The sequence below is a fragment of the Prunus avium genome, chromosome 1 (assembly GCF_965620075.1).
Source record: "Prunus avium chromosome 1, drPruAviu1.hap1.1, whole genome shotgun sequence".
Taxonomy (NCBI): Eukaryota; Viridiplantae; Streptophyta; class Magnoliopsida; order Rosales; family Rosaceae; genus Prunus; species Prunus avium.
The window spans coordinates 40,075,653-40,097,597 of NC_142284.1; the positions used below are offsets into that span (position 1 = coordinate 40,075,653).

Sequence of the window (21,945 nt, forward strand, 5' to 3'; positions counted from 1 at the left end):
TAGAAAGTAATAAATCAATAAACATATTATGTAATAACAAATAAAATAATATTTTAATTTGACATGTCAAATGGAATGTAAAACTCTATTATATGTCAAATTGTCACATAAGCCACCTAATTCAAATTTAATGTGTATGTCGGGTGGAATGCTAAGAATCGACATCTAATGTTTATGGAAAGAGAGCTAAAAACCTTAGCAAATTGTTGAGATTTCAATAATTAATGCTTTCAAGTCTCTTGAAAACATTAGGCCCATTCGTTTAATTTTAAAGGCCCATTTTCATTTTCCAAAAATAAAAACAAAGCAAAAACGTGTTCGGTGGGCAAAAACAAAAAACATTGAAAATATTTTCATAAAATGAGACCAACTTCACGTTTACTTCTACAAAACAGAAAAAAGATGTTTTTGTTCTCCCAGAAAACAAACGCTCAAAACACATCTCTCACTCAATCTTCTCTTCCTCTCATATGAAAAACCAAAATTCTTCTCTCCTCGCTCACCCTTCTCTTCTCTCCCCCTTTCTTGACCTCTCATCTTCTCCAACCCAAAATAACACAAATCTGCAAATTAAGAAAAAAAAATACAAAGGAAGAAGAAAATAAAATAAAAATAGAGAGGAAGAAGAACCACCACTTACCCAGCACAATCACCATCATCACCCAATCAAAGCAGCACAACCATTAATTAGTGAAACTAGAGAGAGAGAGAGAGAGAGAGAGAGTGATGGGTGGGTGTATGGGATTCATGCCATGGAAGGAAGGAGGAGTGGGTGGGGAAGGAAAGGAAGAAGAAAAGAGGAAGAAAAGGAGAAGAAAAAAAAAAGGGGCCTTGGGAAGGAAAGGAAGAAGAAATGAGGAAGAAAAAGAGAAAAAAGAAACAGCCATGTGAAGGAAAAGAAGAAGAAAAGAGGAGGAAAGAGAGAAAAGGAGAAAAAGAAGAAAAAAAGAAAGAAAAAAGAAAGTAGATAAGATAGTTTTTGGGCTTTAATTTTTTTTTCTTCATTGTTTATAATAATTTTAGCCTCTAAAAATATCAGAATTAATAAATAAAAAATTAGAATTGAAATTATCAAAAATACACCTCAAAAACAATTGTCCTACCAGACACTTTTTCACTGTTTTTATTTTCTAAAGATATTTTCTAATTAATCTACCAAACTTTGTTTTTTTGTTTTTATTCTCTGAAAACATTCTTCCAAAACATTACCGGACGGGCCCTTATTCTTCCCCAAGAAGCTTCTTGGTGGATGAGGCGACTGTGCCCAAAAATAGGACACATTATTTTGTAAGTGTAACAACTACTTCGCTTACTTTCTCGGCAGAAAGAAAGTCTACTTAATTTAATAATGTGACTTTGGAGGAAACTAAAATTTGAAAGCCTTTTCTTTTATCTTCCTTTTCTCATATCATATCTCACCTTCAGCACTCAGCCGAAGGGGTAGGGTGGACATTAAGGATTAAAACCCTACAGTATGACCATTTTGCTTTTACAAAATTTTAAGCATAAATGTTCTTCGTGCTCATATATGAAAGGCAATTAACATTTTCCAGTTCAAAAGGGGGAAAAGAAAAAGGAAAGAATAGGGTATTCTACATCTCAAAATTTTCTGGTGCCATCAATTACCGTAAAACCAACAACGTTCTCATCCTAGATTTAAAATGTGACAACTGGTTGAAGGGCCGCTTTATAACCCTAATTGAGAGCAAGTACATCGGAATCATTTCATGAAAAAATAAAAAAGGGGCTTTCTAATATGAGCTTTCAATCATAGAAAAGTAACTGATGGTCCCTAAGATATCTTGACTTTCAACGTATCGCCGGTGGCCGCTTGGAACGGGGCAAGAGAGCAAGAAGAATCTTCTTCCTTGGTCCCTGCAACAAAATCAATCTCCATAAGGACAAAATATGACAACTTATAGTACATTCACCACCAGTAACATGCAAAACTTCATGACTAATTATGCAGGATCAAGCTACACAACCATAAAACACCAAGTTGGACCGCATTGATAAAGCAAACTAAAAGGAAAAGAACAGAAAAAGGGGAGAAATGTAAATACCATAGGTATTCCCAGCTCTTTGAGATCATTTTCTCCCATCTGCTTCAATGCAGTCATATCAATCTGTGTAAGATCAGATATATCAATTATAAGCTGAATCAGAGAAAAGGTAGTAAATCAATTACTTGTCCACAGCAAGCTTATAAGCCCACCAAAACTCCAAAGTTAGCTAAATGAGTGTGTCTGATAAAAGCTAAACGGTTTCACATATTATTCGATAAGCACATGATTTTTCACTAATAGACTTAGATATAATGCTCACATTCCTAATGTTGGATTCTTACAACCAAATGACCTCTTACATAGTTATAAAACAATGCCTCCACTAAGTAGTGTGGTTATACGCCAGTATCGCAACTTGTAGCACTATCACAATTTGTTCTTCCTTTTATCACTTAATGTACCCTAATGAATTACCAAGGACATTAAAATAGTAAAAACAAAGATAACAAGCAACATACTTCCTCTGCTTTAAAAATGATGGCATATTTTCCCAACCCCAGCGTCTGTAGCAAGCCATCTACAGTCTGTTGTTCATCACCCTACAAACAATAAATACACAGAAAAGGGGAGAAAAATCAAAAGAAAAAAATCAGCAGATTGAAGTAAATTACTAAAATTTTAAAAAGAAAAGTTGGGAACTTATTATTCCACCACTTCATTATGGTTAAAACTAGCTAATATTAATAAATGAAAGTTGAAACAAACAAATGACTAGCACAAAAGTTAGTAATAGGACCCACAACTGGGATGGCTATCCAACGGTGAACCATGTCAAATTATACATGTTCTATGGCAGAAAACCATTTTGAGGTAGAGAGACAAGAATACGTAATTTGATAAAAACTTCAAGATACAACCATAGTAAAGTACTTAATTTCCTTGTATCTACAAGACACAGGCCTACTGTTTTCTTCATCATGCAGACAGTGCACAGTTCCAACATGAAAGTTAGAGATTGTTCTAATTGTAGGATGTGGGGGAAAAGCTTGATGCAGACAATCTACGTAAAACTCAAGTGCCATCCTACTTCAATTTTCAAACTTTCAAGAATGCCTAGTCAGCTCAGCTAGTAAGATTAGCATACATGAAAACATAAATTGGACCTATAAGCATAAACAAATTTAATGAGTTTCTTCATGGACATACAGCTACAAGCACAAAGCTTATCTGGATATATAATAGAAGCAAATCCCATCAACAAAATATACAGCAGTAACCACCAATTAGCTATCCACAAAATAAGCTGCACTTGAGTTTTAACTCATACACCAAAAGATAAAAGCCAATAGCAAAAGTCAAGTAGCATGTACCACGTATGAACTTTTCTGTACAATGCTGCTCAGTGGAGGAAGTTGGCTCAAATGGGGTGGAGGTGGGGCCACAGGCTTCACAGATCCAGGAGGCAATGGAGGATTAGGCATGAAAGGAGCAGCATTTGCAGGCCTTGTAGCATCTAGAACATCTTTGCTCATATATGGAACCGATCTGACATCATCAAATGCCCTGTTTAATGGCCTTCTCTGCAATTCTTCAGGATTCCTCTGTGGGGAGAGGCCCCTAGAAGTGACTATAACTCTATCTGGGGATCTTCGTCTTAAATGGTCCAGTGTCCAAGGGGAATAAGAATTTCTCAACGAGTCCACATGCGGCAAATCATCTGCACTTCTCGTAGAAGGGATTCGAGCCATGGCACCAGTCTCCTTTAGTTCGGGCAAGCTCTGCCGTGGGTCAAGGCCAGTAGAAGGTCGCTGAACTGCCTTTGAAAGCTTCTCACGAAGGTCCCCATGCCTCTGATCATCATCACTCTGAGCTCGTCTAAACGCATTCTTTTGCATGAGTTTAAATCGGAGGTCACCTTTACCAATTCGCGCATCTTGGTGATTTAAAGGCAGAGAGGTTAGAAATTGGAAATTAATTCAGAAATACAGTAATGCAGTAATGCAGTAATGCAGCGATATTGCAATTGCTCCGGAGTAAGCTTATTACCATCAAAACCATTGGAGTTCAAACTTGACACACCATAATCTCCTCGCTGGCTGCAAGGTAAAATAAGACCATAAATTTGACTTTGGCTGGGGACTTTTATGCTCATAGGATGTAAAAACCATATAGACATCAAAACATTCTAGCTCCATTGCCGACAGTCATACATATTGCCTGCGACTTATACCAATATTTCAATATAACTCAATACCCATGTTATTTAATTTTGTATCAATAGTATAATTTACGAGGAATTATAAAAGGCACCAAGAGAAGCTCTGAGTCAGACATGGCAACATTCAAAGGAACAGTATCTTTCTAAAAACAATAATAATAGAACTTGAAAAGTAATGAAGGGCATACCGTTTGTTGCTGTTGTGTAGGCTTCCATGCGAGAAAGCACCATCTACATTACCTCCTAACCTATCTCTAACAGACCGCTTGGTCCCAGCTGCAGGCAGAGAATCAGATAAAGAACCATCAGACCCGGAAACTGCCCTCTTCACTACCTGTCAAATGGTGATACAAGTCATTGCATTTTCATGGACACCAAAACCAGGGAAAAACCTAACCTTCCTAGCAGTTGCTAATATAATTGAGTAAATACTAGTAAATATTGAAAATTCAATTCCTTTAATTCATGTTGCTTTAGTTTCTTTCTTTTCACTAACTAAAAATGTAGACTTATTCAGTTTTATGAATCCCAAAGAAAAAGCTGTACATACACATACATATAAAACAGAAAATGAGAAATTGGATAAGTTGAATAAGGAAGCAATGAAAGATCATATTGCAAGCTTAATGAGGTATAGTGGATTAGATACCTGGCCACCACGCCCAAGCGTAATGGTAACTTGGCCCCTCGAAGTCCCTGACATATTTTCGAATCTGAAACCCTAGGTTATCAATCAGCTAATCAGGCCTGTACCACGACTATGACGACTGGTAAACGAGGCATCACCGCTGCAGAAACCCTAATCTCATTGAAGATGCCGGCCAAAGCGAAACTCAAGAAGATTGACAACCGTCTGTTTGTGTGCAACTTATGGCGAGCAATTAGGGTTAGAGAGAGAGAGATAGAGAGAGAGAGAGTTTGGTGTGTTTTTGGGTCGAAATGAAATGAAATGACAATGGCGAACTTGGGAAGATGGTCGGCCCCCGAATTTTATTTGATCGGACCAATATGAGACGTCTGATTACTGGACACTCTCAAAGTCTCCAGTCTTTTGACCCTCTTTTCAAACGAAAGACCAAAAACTAAATTAAATAATTAAAAAGAAAAAGGAATGAAAATGTAAGGAAAGGAAAGGACGGTGTTTTCTTCCGTAAATAAATAAATAATAATTGCATTTTATCACTAATTTGCAAGAGACATAATAAAATTATTTATGAAAAGAAAAACAAAAATTGCACCATAAAAAGATAAGGGCCGAGGTCTCCTAAAGCCCACCAATGATAATACAAGGCCCAAATAACAAAGTCAAAGTCAAAATCAAGTCAAAAGAGTCATCAGCAGGAGCAGCCCAACGTTGGAGGTTCAGAGCTTTCTTTGCGCTAAGAAATGAAAACTTGGCTTCAAGCCTTCATCAAATAATTAATTGCAGGAAGTCTGATTTGGCTGTGTGACGTGTCTCTCTACCTTCATTTGAGTTAAAAGCTTATGGTTACTTCATAAATTATTCTGTTTTCTTAATTATACAAAAAAAAACATATGAAATTGTTGAGAATTCTTTTCGTGGGGATAGATCTTTCTCGACGAATTGTGTTCTTTCCTGACAATTATATAATACTATAAACCTCTCCAATACCTATAACCTATTGATTTTGAATTGTTCAAAATTTGAAAAACGCACAAATCCATACGTCTACCAACCGAATATTGTGTGAGATAAAAATTAATTGATATTATTTCAGACAAGTAAATAATTTATTCCAGCCAGCCCTACTTACAATCCATCCTAGATGTGAAGATTGAGCGAAAAAATCAAATGGATATGGGCTGTTATATATATGCTCATGATCGTGTGCAAGTATCCAAGATAGTTGCCCAGCAGAAGGAGAAATTATAAAGAATCCAAATTAACCACCGAGACTTTGTAACATAAAATTTATATATAGAAAATTTGAAAACACAGATATGTTTTGATTGAGAGGACTTAATTACGCTACTCAAATCTTCACACATATCATAGGTCGAAATTGAATTCATTAGGCATTATAGCATCCAAAGGTATACAAAACTAAATGAGCTTCTGGATCAATTGAGCTACTCATATATGATACAAAACGACATTAATATATGTTCATTGTATTACATGCAAATGGAATTTCAGATCTCTACCTGTTGTTGCCTTTAAAGAAATGCACCGTTAGTATATACAGTCAGGATCAACAACCACAGACGTCTTTGATATTAACTCAACACACAGAGAGAGAGAGAGAGAGAGAGAGAGAGAGATGAATTGAAACGTACATGATATGTATATTGAATGTTCTTCTTTTTCTTCTTTTACAGCACAAGCACACAACACGAAGAACACAAAGAACACAAACACAAATGATAGGATCCTATTATTCAATCAACTAAACCAAAGCCCAAACATACTTACTAGGTATATATGAGTCCCGAGACTCTCACGAATTCAATTAAGATCGATATACCAACAAAATTAAAAAAAGCAAATCATTGTACAAACAGACGTACGAAAGCACTCAAACTTGTGTAGATTTGCTTGATGCAGCAAACAATCGGACCACAACGCTTCAATTCCCCAAGAGATAGATGAAGAAGAGAGAAGAAACTAACATCAAAATCTGCTGCTAGCATATATCGAGATCCAAGAAGAAGATCTTGACCCCAGCTAACGCTTCGATCAGTATTCAGAATAGATTACTGGAAACGGATGGTAGGTAGGGTTTCTTCTTCTTGAGTGAACCCATCTTCTCTAGTCTAAATCTAACGGCCTAGCTTGCTCTTTAGTCTTCTTTCGCTTTCTTCTTGGTTTGATCTTGGAGGTGGAGGGTGGTTTTGGTGGGGTTGGCAGGTGGCTTCCGAAGGAGTAGGAGTAGCAGTGGTGATGGCGATGATGAGCAGAGTGAGGGGCTAATGATGAGAGGAAGAGGGGAGAAGACATGATGATTAAAACCGCTGTGCAGCTAGCTGGTTATTGTTTTTTTTTTTTCGGTGCTTTGAAGGGAGTGAAGAAGAGATTTCTATACAGTTTCAAGAGAACTGGATTTGATGGCTAATATTGCTTCTTCCACATGGAGATAATTATCACAAAGCTATACCATCATTCTGTCTTTCTCTCTTTTCTCTCTCCCCAAAGCCCCAGAAAGTCCTAACCTAATAAGCCTTTGTACTTCTACCACCTAAAAGCGAGGCGGTGGAATTTGACTGTGCACAAAGAGAGAGTAGGGCACCAGAGAAATATTATCTATACTTTCTTCTTTTTTTCATTTTTCCCCTTAAAAAAAAATATCTCTCCATATATATTATTTTTATTAAAAGAGATGTGGAATTTAAACTCAAGACCTCTTTCAACTTTGGAAATAGAAATTTCACTGGCCTAGCTAATAGTTAATTTGTAAAAATATATGGTTGGAGATTGTTTATTTACTTGCAAAGAAAAAACATTTATAGAGTAGGTTTGTTTATAAAGGGCTACTATATACCCACGGAAGTGCTATCCATTCTTTTACATGCATGCAGGCCTAGGGTAGATCCACATAGGGGCAAGAGGGGTCAATTGACCACTACAAGTCCGGAATCCACTATTGGAGGCGAAGATGTTAACCCCTACAAAATGCCCACAAAATGCTTGATGAAATGCTCCAGAGGACGCAGCACAGTAGGTAGGCGCCCGAGCTGCTTGCTTGCAGCGCTTCCCTTGTTTTTGTTTTCCTGACGTCAAAACGACGACGTTGTACAGATTACCTTATTTTCATTTTCAACATTTAAGTAAATATATTTGTTCTTTTACTTTCATTTATTTTTATATTACTTCATTTACTTAAGTTTACAATGTAAATAAGGATTCAAATAAAAATACTAGAAAATCAAATTCCCACTAGATCAAAATATGAAAAATCAGTTTTAGTGCAAAATACGATTTAGGCTAAAAATGATGGCTCATTAAGTCAATATATACTTCACACTAAAATCCCATAAAATCAAGTTTTCTTATTTAATGTGTAAGGAATAAAAGCTGCCAAAAATTATCTAGAGAAAATTATTATTCCGAAAAACCAATTTTCATACTTAGCCAATATTTTTATATAAAACAATTTTTCATGTATGATATGAATGCATGAAGGGACCTACGTTCAATCTAGGTAAAAAGCCTTAGATGTTCAATCCACAAAGAATTTTACAAGAATAACCTAACTCTTACGTATTGAAGAAATATTTGCTTGAATAAGCTCCCCCTAAGACAGTACTCATAAGGGTCCAAAGTTTGAGAGCTAGAGCCCAAAATAAAAACGATGACGGACCTTAAAAATGACATAAATGCCCTAAAATGAGTAGGATTGTGTTAATATATGCGAGCTCTTACGTCGAATAGGACGAGATGCCTTGGGAGGCGAAGAGGATTGTGCTAATTTTTTGGTTTATTATCACATTCTTAGAGATGTTTCTGATTTATTGCAGTGTGTGTCTATTTTTTGAAGTTGATGCAATTCTCTTTGATAATGAACATGAGTATTTTGTATGGTTTTATCTATTAACTATGAATTAGAATATTATCGTTTCATTCCGATGGGTCTATTTTGTATAGAATTTTTTTTAACCTTTTACATGTTGACTCTCAAAAAACAAATTCCTGAATCCGCCACTGCATGCACGAAAATGAGAGTACATTTAATTACAGAAATGGGAGGTACTGATTCAAAGAAGATACGTATATAAAGAATACAGATCATAGTGATCAACCTATAGTTTGTCTTTGCCCCAATCATGAGATGTTGATGGCGGCGACACTAATTACAAAATTTAATGATTGTAGTTAGGACCTTAGGAAGCTGAAAATAAGTATTTGGCAATGGAAAAGAGAGAGGCTATAGCTCAAGTTGATGATTTATGATTATGATGTCTTACGAAATTGATGCATGCATTAACAAATTAACTTTGCCTTTTCCTTTCATGTGACAAACTAGCCATATCTCTGGTGCCATCCGACAAATTAACTTCGCCTTTCATCATGTTAACTTGCACGACTCACTTTGCAAGTTTGCAGAAGCCAGTTATGGAAAAATGAAACTGTATAGCAATCAAGCAGATCAATTATTTAGTGTAGCAATAAAAATGAGTCACTATATTTTGTCCTCATGATAACAATCTCTAATTTAATTTACGTTTGACCCGTTTTGAGTAAAGTCACTTCTTTTATTTTACTCAATTTTTTCGATTTCAATTCTTTTTAACTGCTTTCACCTAACGTTTGAAAAAGCCGCCTATATATGAAATGAGGGTTAGTGCAATGGCCAATTACGAGACGCATAATTTCATCACTGATAAGTTCCATATCGATAAAAAAACAAACACAATCATTTTTCTTTTTGCTTGCTAGGTATAGCTCCTACTAAGTTTGAACTTGAGCAAAACATTGGAATAAGGTTAGCTTCTACGTTGTCACCGTATTTGACTGAAGTTTAGAGGTTAATAAACGTCACGATTCACGAACAATAATGCAGAGGGAGCATATGATCAGTTCTTCATGGATCATAGATATAGCACATGAGTTTTGGTCAGTTTTTAAAATCTTTCATAGCTAGAAGGAGATATCATCATGTCAATCCATTTACTTTGCCAATGGTCATGATTATGATTCCATTTTCTGGGGCAACCCAAAAAGTCGTACTTTTTTGGAATCAAAGTTAATTCTTTTCATAAATCTGGGGGAGCCATGGAGAGCACTGTGCCAACACCCACCAAGTTGGGCTCCACAACAAATTTACTCCAAACCCAACCCTTTCTTTCTTTCTTTCTTTCTTTCTTCAACTCCAAAACGAGTCAAAACCAAAAGGCTACATTTTCACTCTCAATTTGACTTCTCCATTGTTGACCCCAAAAAAATAATTTTGACTTCTCAATAAGAACAGCCAACAAGATTTAGCCACGTGCCACATGTCATCATCACCTCCCTCAATCAATTGGAGAAAAGTATATTGTCTGTAACTTTCTGTGTGACATTTACTGTTTTACTGCTTATAAGCTATAATATTACCCTACCTCTTACGTAAGATTACGGCAGCACAGGAACTCTTTCTTTTTTTATTTTTCTTTTTTGTTACTTATCATGTAAATTTTCTTGGTAGATTTGGAGGTGGGTCTCAATCTTTCTTCATTCTAGGATAAAGAGAGGAATTTGCGGTGCAATAAGAATGTTGGGGTAAAGTTGGAAAATGATTGTAGTGTTGCGTCCTACAGAGAGAGAGAGAGGATAACGTAGGACGTGGGACTAGGAAGCAGCTCGCTAGGAACCAAAACCTAAAGTCAAACTACTTGTTGACTTTCCTACACATTGCCTTTTCTTTCTTTCTTTTGTGTCGGCTTTCTAGAATGTCCAAAAGTCTTCTCAAATAAGTCCGAAACCTAAAAGCCCAATGTTTGGGCCGTAATGAACTTGACCCACCAATCTACTGAGCGCGGCCCAGGTTTCCAAATCAACAAACCCAAATAAAATGTGCAAAAATGTAAAAAATCTTGGGGCCCGTTTGGTATCCTTCTAATACAAATGAACTCAAAAATCATGATTTATTTTTACAAACATGAGTTTTTAAACACTGATTTTAAGAGGAGAGAGGGAGGACAGAGAGATCTAGGAGACCAAGGTGTGAAACTAGTAGGTCTTGACGACGAGATCTAGGAGCAGGTCCAAGTAGGGTCGGGCTTTGGGGGAGAGAGAGAGAGATATATATATATATATATATATGGGAGCTTCTCCAATGCGAACTCCAAGATGCGAACTCCAATGCGAACTTGTGTTTTAACTGTTGGATGAAGAGCGAAAAGAAAGAAAATAAAGCACACAAGTCATCCAACGGTTAAAACACAAGTTCGCACTGGAGTTCGCATCTTGGAGTTCGCATTGGAGAAGCTCCCATATATATATATATATATATATATATATATATATATATATATATATATATATATATATATATATATATATATATGTAAAACCTCACTTTTTTGTTTTTAAAATTGCGTTTTGTTTAAGTTGTTTTTTAGTTGGGCCATTGAAAAATGAGCTTCACCAAACACAAATTATGGGCATTGGACTAAAAAATTGTTTTTTAGTTTGAAAAAAGGGATCCGAATAGGATTTCAAACAACCCCTTAAATTTCTCTCCTGGAAATTATCAAAGATGATGATTGGTTCATTCATATATTACAAACGGGTATAAACATAATTCCTCATTATCAATACTGTTAATGGACGAATTTGTATATAACGGATTAAGACATAATCACACATCTTGAGTGGTACACTCATAATGGGGCTACATCCACTATAGTTTATAACTTTGTATTTGTATTTGAATATAGAGATTACATTGTACATGAGAGAGATATGAGGGGAGAGGCTTCAGAGCTCTAGTAGAAGAGAAATAGAGAGCTTGGGAGAGCTTTGGACAGCTCTTGGAGAAGTGAAGAAGTAGCAGCCGATTCTCCCTTGCTTGGAGGTGGTGAGTTCCCTTTTGCATGGCTTTCCTTAATTTGAGATCTTGGGCATTGAGAAGGCTTTTGCATGGCTCCCTTTGATTTGGGGTCTTGGGCATTGAGAATGCATAGGAGGTGGCATGGCTACTCCTTGGTTGGTGGGATGTGAGGTATGACAAGCAAAGGTTATCCCTTGATTTGTGGGATTTGCTTAAGAGGGAGGTGATGTCAACATGGTGTCAACATATACTTTATGTATTTAATGATGTAAAATAAAATAAAATTGATAATATGATCATTAAATTATAAATGTTACTATCTGAACCATGGAAATTTGTCTGCGTGCATGATCATTTGTAATCTTAGCGGATAACTCACCCACTAACTTCAATTACATCATATATAAACAAAGAATTATTAGAAGAGGTGCGTACCAGATAATATACAAATGGTCAAGGTTTAAAGAACTAGACATGACATACAAAAAGCATCCTTTAAACTTTATTAATTTGATTTGTTCAACTGAAAATAATAATAATAATTTGATTTGAAACATTTGTGTTAGGTAAACGATTGGATAAAGTCACATTATTCTTTTCAACAGGCAGAGTTGACAAATTGTGCATCTTTCAAAACACCATTACGATATTAATTATTTTCATCTTGTGACTTTCTCAACTTTAAGTGTATTAAAGTATTTAATAATATATATGGCAAAGCCTTGAATCAAAGAGAAATATTGTCTTGCGAAAGCATTTCATTGGCTGTGGTATGGATTACGAAAGCGTTTAAGACAAATATTATCGATTGAAATTGAAATATTGTCTCCCAAACTTCCATCTCCTATATTTCCAAATGATGACTTCAGACCTAACTAATGAAGCATCTATATGTCATGCATGTTTTACTTGTTTAATTTTGAGAGGTATTTTTTCCTTTTGTTACCAAATTAATTTGGAGAGCTATTTGTGCAGGAAGGTTTGTTGCTCACCAACTCCAAACATTAAAATCTGAGGTCGGCTAGATTTTGAACATGCGGTCCTTTGAAGCATAAAGAGAAACGACCCGTCGTTCGATATTGTTAAAATATAAGAAAAACTTAGTTACAATGGGGATATCATTGCTCTGCTTTTTTGCGTCCAATAACTATGCCACGTAGAAGTGTTATCATGTGTATCACAGTGTTATTCTCCAGAAATAACAAAATAGTAATATCCCCGTTTCATAGAAGTCTTTCTCCTAAAGCAGACAACTGTGGCGATTTGCAAGTTGGGAAGTCGGTGTGTGTGGCCCATATGAAGTGACCTATGTGGTAAATAAATTGTTTAATTATTTCAATAAATATTATTTCGAATAATTATATTGGTCAAATGAAGAGAAGTAGTTTCCTATTTTATTACCGTGGTGATGAGCGGTAATTGATTATGGGCTTCACTAGGAAACCAAGGGCGGAACCAGAAATTTTTCAATGGGTGGGCTAGCTAAAGTTATTAGCTTAAAATCTAATGATATATTTTTTTTTTGGTACTTACATTTTCTATAGTTTTTTTAGAAATAAAAGTATACATTAAATCATATAAATCATGCTAATTGTAAACACAAGGAAAAACAAATATTAGAGCCATATTATTCACGAAAAGGTGAATTTTATTTAGAAAAATACTTCACTTTTGGAGACAAATTAATAGAAATTTTTTTAAATTGTTGTTGGGACAAACTTTAACACCAAATACAAATGTGGAAGACCTCTTACTATGCATATTGGTGTTGAAATTATATATATATATATATTATTTATAGTCAAAATATTAGACTATATGTACATTTAATTTGTTTTTTCCCAAACTATCCCTAGGCTACAGCCAAGGGCAGCTCTTGCCTTGGTTCCGCCTACATGTCCTCTATGCCTAGTGCACATACTCATCTTATGTATACACTGATGAAAACATGTATTAAGGTTTTCTAACGTACAAAAGTCTAGAGAGAGAAACATATTTCCTCTACACTTACGGCCAAGTGAATTTATCAAAAATAGACAAAACTTAACCCTTAATTTCAAAAATGTCAGTTTTTGTAAAATATTTCAAATATAGCAAAAAACTCACCTAAATAGACACAAATGCCCTCAAATTTAAAACTCACATAAACCTAAAAAAGAAAATTTATTAAATAAAACTTTGGAATATTTTAACCCACGTTTGTATAGAAGAACAGAAGTTGAAAAATATCATCCTATTCATTTATAAATGAATAAATTTGTTCTCAAAGGGTGATGCCATAGATTACGTAAAGTGTGTACAAGAGAACACACTCACATCAAAAGTAACCCAAGTAAACTAAAAGTATCAATCCAGCACAACATCAGTAAAATAGCTAATACTTAATAATCTGCAACATACAAAATCTAGCCTTCTACACCATATTAAAAAACTTGGATAAATTTGGAATTACAAAGAGATTAGAATGCTAAAGTAAAAACGAACAGTGGAGCAAGTAAGAAACAACTCTGCCACTGCCAACAATATTATCAAGTATCTTGCATTTTTTTTAACCACCAAACAAAATTAAAGTAGATTAATAAAGTAGGAATCCCATGATAAGTTCCAGAATGCTGCTCCTAGCAAATTACATACTAAAATGCAAATTAAATATAAAAGGAGAGTAAAAACCATAGAAGTTAGGCAAGGAAGTTTAAAGTGCAGCAATCTGCAGGTAGAAGAAAACTTATATCTTGATGTGAATGGAAAAAGTTTGGCTAATGTTTCTTATGCTTCACAATTCAGATTCACGGTATATAAATTTCTGTTTAATTCACCAACAAAAAAATGTTGTTTTTCAATGATTTTTGGATGTTTGCCCTATATATATAATATAATATAGCATGAAGAATAAACGAAGAAGAAATTGAATGAAGAATCAAGGAAGAACTACACTCACCATTTGACTAGGGCAACAATACGTCTGCAAACGTACGTACAAAGATTCCCAATCTAATAAGGTTTTCTTTTTTAGGTTTATGTGGGTTTTAAATTTGAGGGCATTTGTGTCTATTTAGGTGAGTTTTTTTTCTTCCTATATTTGAAATATTTTACAAAAACTGTCATTTTTGAAATTAGGGGTCAAGTTTTGGCTATTTTTTATAAATTCTCTATGGCCAACGGATTCGCTCAAACAAATATCTTGATATGGTAGAAGACTAATCATTCAAGGTATCTATGTAATTTAAGTCTAATTGAATTTCTACCTAATGCTTTTGTGAAAATCATGAAGTTCAAGATCTTGGATCATGAATTGGGTCTTATAATTTTACCCAATATTAAGTTTACATGTAGTATTAGAATATGGTTAAGAACTCTCATGATTTTCCGTCATGGATGGTTTAATCTTTTAATTTAATTGAACCGTAACATTTTTTTCATGATATGTTATGATTTCGATTAAATTTCTTTGATCAAATAATTGGTGCATGTTTTGACGTTGGGTGAATGTTTAATATATGATATTATTTGACTTCCTCAACGAATGAGTTACTTTTATGACTAATAGTGATCAAGGAATTTGTTACTGCTTTCAATCGTGATGATATTATGGGTTTATTTTATTTCAACCATGATGGTATGAGTTCATTTGCACTGTAACTAGCAATTGTCGACTCATAGAAACTATAATATTCATTGCTTTGAATGACATCACGTGGCTATTACAAGTGAAATATTTGCACACAGTAGGCACAACGCTATATATATGGCTATGTCGAAAATTTTGTATTCTTTTTTCATTAATGAAGTCATATAAAAATATGAATTAATTTGTATGTGTATAATGAATGAAATAGAAATTGTTTTATTTCTATATTAAAGTGCACATACAGATGAATGCGGAGGATAAATTTTTCCTTCTCGATTTCTAGGTGTGTATGCACATGAAATGATAATTTCGGGTTTGCAAAATTCATTTGCTAATATGAATTGGAGTGCTAAGAGCATCCATAATCATGCTCCCTATTTCTTAGCTAAAATTTAGCTAAAAACACAAAAAAGTTATTTTAGAAGCTCTATAAAAAATTTCAACTCCAACCATACTCCATAATTTGGAGAGTCATAAATGTTTTACTTCTTGTTGTCATAAATACTGCACTTCTTTTTAAATTTAATTCTTTTTTTTTTGTTGACTGATTGAGTTTGCAATATAATAGCATTTAATTATAGGGAGTCATTAGGAGCCATTTCTCTCTCCTTAGATTTAGGAGCTCTTTAGAGGTCTCCCTATTTTAGGAACTGGATAGGGAGCATGATTGGAGGTGGGTTTTTTAAATTCCTCCCTAAATTTTAACTAAGGAGGTGGTTTAGGAAGCCCATTACGGATGCTCTAATGACTATTGCCAATTCAAATTAATGAATTTGTCATTTAATTGGAAAATTATTAAATTTATGGTATAAAGTTATCAATATTCATTTGATTGGCTGACTTATGAATTAATTAGGGTGCTGAGAGTAAATATAGTAAAGAATAGCATCAATTTTACTGTCAATTTAAATTATTATGTAGAAATCTTAATAAACTAATATATGTTAAATGTATGACTATTTATGAACTCATCATATGATCCTGGTGTAGACATGTACAGTGAATTAAAGTTATATAAAAAAAATTGTAAGCGTATTTTATTTCATTGTCACTGTACTTTGTCTTATGAAGGGAGACAATCTAAAGTTTTATTGCCCATTACTGTTTTATAGAGATCATATATTTATATAAGTTAATCTAATAATTAATTAATCATTAAAGTGTGTAGGGGCCTTTTTGTTCCAGAAGCTACAGATGGGCCTGGGCTGCTATAAAGAGCCAATGGGCAGAGTTGCCCCTATGTATGAGTTCAAGAATCAGGCCCCAAGGGTGCTTCGAAAGGTTGGTGGAGCCTTAGGAAACACTTTGGTTTCCTTCACCAGCAAAACCAACAGTTGCTTGCAGATGAATATTTTGGCTTAGCTTGAGAAGCTTGTGGCATGGAAGCTGAGCATTCATGAGTTTAGCATTAGAGAGAGAGAGGGCTTGGATTTCCTATCAGAAACAAGGGTTCAAAGTAAGGGGATAAGGAATTTTGAGAGGATTTGTTGAGTGAAGAGAGGAGAAGATGAGGGTGGAAGAATGGGTGGTTTGAGCAAATTTCCGGCAGCCTGACGAAGCTTTCGTCAGGCTCTTGGGTGGTTTGCCAAAAGAGAAAAGGGGAAAGAATGGAGCTCGAAATTGAAGAGTTCCAGTAGCGAGAGGGGATGCTTGCTCTCTCTGGATGTGGTTGAGATGATGGGTAGGAGATGCCTCCTTTTATAGGCCCTGGAAGCTCATTCTTCCCAAGAAACCCTAGTTGGTTCTTCCCAAATCTGCCAAGTCTCTCACTCCCCTCTTCTCTTCCTTTGATTCATCCCTATTTTGTGAAATCCCCCTAATCCAAACACACAGAGACTAGATTTTTGGGAGCTCTAGACTCTTCCCGCAGCTGTCCCTGTGGCAATCTCTTATCTTTGGCAACACTCTCTCCTTTTTTTCCTCCCTTATTTTATGGCAAGAGCTGGTGAAGGAAAAAAGTGGGTAATGATGTTGGTCTGAAGGGTGTTTTGCTCCCAACAGCCTGCACACGCGAGTATCCTTTGGTTTTTCAAATGGTCTGTCGTGGTTTTGTCTCTAGCCATGTACTGGAGACTTTCAGATATTTTTCTAAGTTGCTTTGGCCACTCTCTAAGGTGATGGGCTAATGTACTAAGGGGGTGGGCCAAATTTTTAAGGTAATGGACTATTTCTTCTCTCTTTCATGCTTACCCACATATTTGGGCTCAAGAAATGGGCTCGAGTTTTGGGGCTCCCAAGCAGCCCAAAACTTCCACTTCTTGGCTCATCAATAGGCCTCGTGAATGCTCGTAACCATCCATTCCACAACCCACTTAGCAAGCCCCGGGCATTTACGTGGCTTGGGCCCACTTAAGCTTGTAGCGTGGCTAGGTGCAAAATAAGGATTTTGTGCTTGGCATTGCATGTTGTTTGGGGTGCTCGTGCTCGAATCTTATCGTATTGTAAAGGGCTATGGTTGAGTCAAAATGACGTCTGATGGGATAATAAGAATGGGTTCATAGAGTCGGTACATTTTACGGGCTTGCTACGACTCTTGGCGTGACGAGTTACATATTTGCTTGGTGTGGCACGTGGATCATAACTCGTGCGAGCGTGTACGACGAAATTTCACGTGCCCAAGTCAGGTTTCTTCTCAGTAAGATATCGCACTGGGTTGGGAATATATTTGGATCTAGCCTTGGATTTTTTGGGTCTCAACAAAGTGTATCATTTAATCTTATGTAATCGATTAATTATTACAATTCTTATCAATTTCATTTAACATTCATATTATGAATGGTTTGTTAATCATCAAAATGGCCAAGCTAGAACGTTCTATGAAGATCGAATTAAATGATAATTGATCAATTATTGTGATTTACGGATGCATATAAATGAAGTTTAACCTTATAATGTTTCCCAGGTTTCAACGTCGTGAGTATATTGATTTTCATCATATTCATAAGAGATATGGATCACCCAAAGGTGGATCCACTATTCATATAATTGGTGATATAAATGAGGTAACTTGTATATGTCTTATTTAGATTTTTTTTTGGATCTCCAAAAGTAACAAAGCTTTTCTAACTAGGAATATACATTTACCAATAATGTAAAATATATGCATCATAATTGTTAATTATTGGTATTGTCATAATATATCCCAAAAGAGAGTTATGCTGATACATGTATGATATTCAGAATATATAAGTATGATTTATGTTTATTGGAAATGAATTTAGGCACAACATATAATGCAAAAACATTCATAATGGCTGATTAATTTTACTTATTTTAGTTGAGCTAAGTCTTTCTCATTTTAACCCAAGTATCTTATGATCTAATCTCTTTGAGCACAAAATAGAAAAGAGAGAAAGACATAAAATTTTACCCTTGATAACTATTTCTTGAATAAGCCAAAAATGATCACCTCTATAGGAAAAAAACATTATTTACTTCCTCTTCTCACAAGCTCCTCAACCAAGACTCCAAGAGTGAAGTCATCTACCTCACCACCCCAAAATGGACTAGAGATGAAGAAAAATCAACCTAGAGAACTTAGATGCTAGACTTCTTCTAGGTTGGACCCATTTTTGGCTAAGGAAGATGAGATGGGGATGATCTCTCACCTACACATCAAAACACAAAAATGGAATGCCAAAAACCCTAACTAGGTTTTGAGTTAAGTTTAGCTTTTATAGGAAAAAGCACACAAATGAGAGAGAGAGAGAGAGAGAGAGAGAGAGAGTCTCTCTCTATGGCTGGCCAAGCCTAGAAGATGGACTTCTCTTGGGTCCTTGGATTTGTGTTGTCATACAACACTTATCCTTGGGCCTATTTGGCTTTTGGGTATTTTGCCTTTTTCTTTAAATCATATTTAAAACCCAATCCAATTCCTTATGTCAAAGTAATTCCATAATTAACTCTTAATTATGATTTTTGATTTAACTTTTAAATCACTATTATAGTCTTACTAATTTGACTCGGTTAATTACTCCGGTCAAACATGTTGACTTTCACTTGACCGTTGACTTTGACCTTTGACTTTTGACTCATAGTTTCTTTTCTCTTCATTTGTTCCTCTAATCTCATTTCTCACTATGCGATATGTAGGTTCCTTTTAGCAAGGTAGTGGGTTGACTCAACTTCTCTGAGTTGACTGTTAATTAAATCTAGCTATTTAATTCTTCCTATTAGCGAAGGTCAATTTTGATTGAACCTTTCAGGACTTCCACAAACCATGGTTGACGCCTAGCAACATGTTATGGTTATCCGCGCTAAATAGGGTGTAGGGAAGAACCTATTCAAATTGGAATGGTTGTGCAATTGAATCTTTCTCTTATACAATTATCCTTATTCACATTATTAGATAATGAAACCTAATATCAAATATCTTAATGTGAATTCCTTTATATGATTATCCCGGTAAGATTTGAAGACTTCTTCTTTCAAATCTTATCCACTACTGTTCGCAGAGATTTAATCAATCATATCCTTGGAGTATTCTCTCTCTTTACTAAGAGTAGAGATCCCTTATTGTATATTCATTTGCCTTCATGACTTTATTGAGAGTACTCATAAACATTTTTAGGTTATGTCTTCTACAACATAACTGTATAGTGCCCTTAAAGTCGAACAACATAGCCACAAGATATCTATATGTCTTAGGTCTAAAGATTAGTTTGCACCATTGCAATCTATGAGTTCTAGTATTGACATGTGAGTAAAGACTTTCATTCTAGAACTCATGTATTTGATCACGTTCAGTGTACTTGTTCTCCTGTGTTTGTACCATACCTGATCCTCCACTCATCCATTGACACGTGGATCACTTAAACTCCCAAGTGTTGTCTCAAAGCAGCAAAAGGTCGCTACAGGCCCAGCATAGTCTACAATCGGTATTCCCTACCGATTCTGCGGAATCAACCTCGAAGCACACGCCCGAAATATCTAAGGACTCGTGTCAACCTCATAGGGCCCTCCCACGAGTCCCACATCGAAATTAAGTACTAAGAGCATACAAAACGCCCTCTATAAATAGGCCCTTCACTACAATACAAGGGTAAGACTTTTCAGCTTGACTATTATACTAATATCTTGTTAACAGCAAAAGCTCTCAGAAAATAAACTTACTTTGGCATCGGAGGGTCTTAGGCTAGTTCCACACCGGTTCCCTAGACCTTACGAGTCTCGGCTTCCTCCTATTCAGGATCAGCATCCAAGGACAGGAAGAATCAGCATCTAACACTCAATCGATCTCTAAGATCGTCCACATCACTTGTAAGTTGCACTCATCTCTATCTGTTCAGTTTTAGTGCCAACATCCTGCAAGCACTTACACATATCTTGGTGTCACTACACTCAATGACTTGAGACCTCGTCAATCTCTACATATAGAGAAGATACTGTGTGTACTGGTCTTGGTGGAATATCAACGCCCAATTGATACTCCTATGACCATGAACATATTTAGGATTACATAGGCGTTGTATGCAATCTCATTACATAGTTCTTATGATAAGTCTCGATGTATGCAATCTCATTACATAGTTCTCATGTCCAGTTATATATTCCTAGGACTATAGTTATTTTACTATTATGATAATATACCAAATATCATAGTTGAAAACAACTAGTTTTGTCCATGAATAACTTAATAAGTCATTACATAAGATGTCCTTAACATTAATTATCACATAATTAGTTGGATTTAAGGGCATACTACTAACAATCTCCCACTTGCACTAAAGCCAATAAGATGTGTATCTAATACGACTAATCTTCTAGGTGTTGTAGGCTCAGGCAGTGGATCTAATACGTTATCCACAAAAGCAACTTGAGATTTCTGACTTTTATCCCTACTCATGATTCCCTATTCATTTGGTTAAGTCTCTCAGTTTGTTTTGGACTCCTTATGTGACCTTGGTTCCTTGGCTTGAGCTATCACCCCATTATTATTATAGTGTGGGTACTTTATGGTTAGAACCATTCAATAGTTCACATATGAACTATTCTTGTCCAAGCACCTTTGTGTTGACTTGTAAAGCGGTGATATTGTTTGCTTTTGCTGTTGAGCCTGACATAGTACTTTACTTATATCATTATCAACTAACTATATCCAAAAGGATTTTCTGGTGTTAACTTTAGATTCCAAATATGAGTTATTTCACGCTTCTGTTTTCTACTTTGATATTCTTTCCTTTATCTTGGAACATATTCTCAATTTTTCTTAAATACTAAAAGATGCACTTGACAGTTGCCACGGTTATGATCCTTGGCTTAATTGATATCTACTATGATGCTCCCATCATAATTGATATCATAGCTATTTGCACAATGTGAAATATATATTCATTTGTTGTCCTCTTTTGGGATAATGATATGCACCTTCTGAAAGTTGACTTCCATATCCCCCATAGGAGGGTAACCTTTCTATTAGACGTTCCTATCTCGGTACATCTTAGCACATGGTTTGAGATAATCTAATTAGCTCAATTTATATTTTATATTTATCATGATAAATCATTTTCCATTATACTTTTATCCCAAATTATTCCTAAAGAATGTTTTAGTCATTACTTTATGAAGAGGTAATATAGTGTTGTTTTCAAGATTGGTATGTCA

General features: G+C 35.3%; 1 protein-coding gene across 1 annotated transcript; it reads right to left on the reverse strand.

Annotated features, from left to right (window-relative positions):
- Positions 1–1,590: 1,590 nt before the first annotated feature.
- LOC110760888 (Sterile alpha motif (SAM) domain-containing protein) lies at positions 1,591–5,294 on the reverse strand. Its single transcript, XM_021963239.2, has 7 exons — positions 4,874–5,294; positions 4,413–4,558; positions 4,053–4,102; positions 3,377–3,939; positions 2,525–2,605; positions 2,064–2,126; positions 1,591–1,875 (listed from the first exon to the last, which is right to left on the reverse strand). Exons 1-7 carry the CDS (start codon positions 4,925–4,927, stop codon positions 1,810–1,812), a joined length of 1,023 nt encoding a protein of 340 aa, XP_021818931.2. The 5' UTR covers positions 4,928–5,294; the 3' UTR covers positions 1,591–1,809.
- Between the last annotated feature and the right edge of the window lie 16,651 nt (positions 5,295–21,945).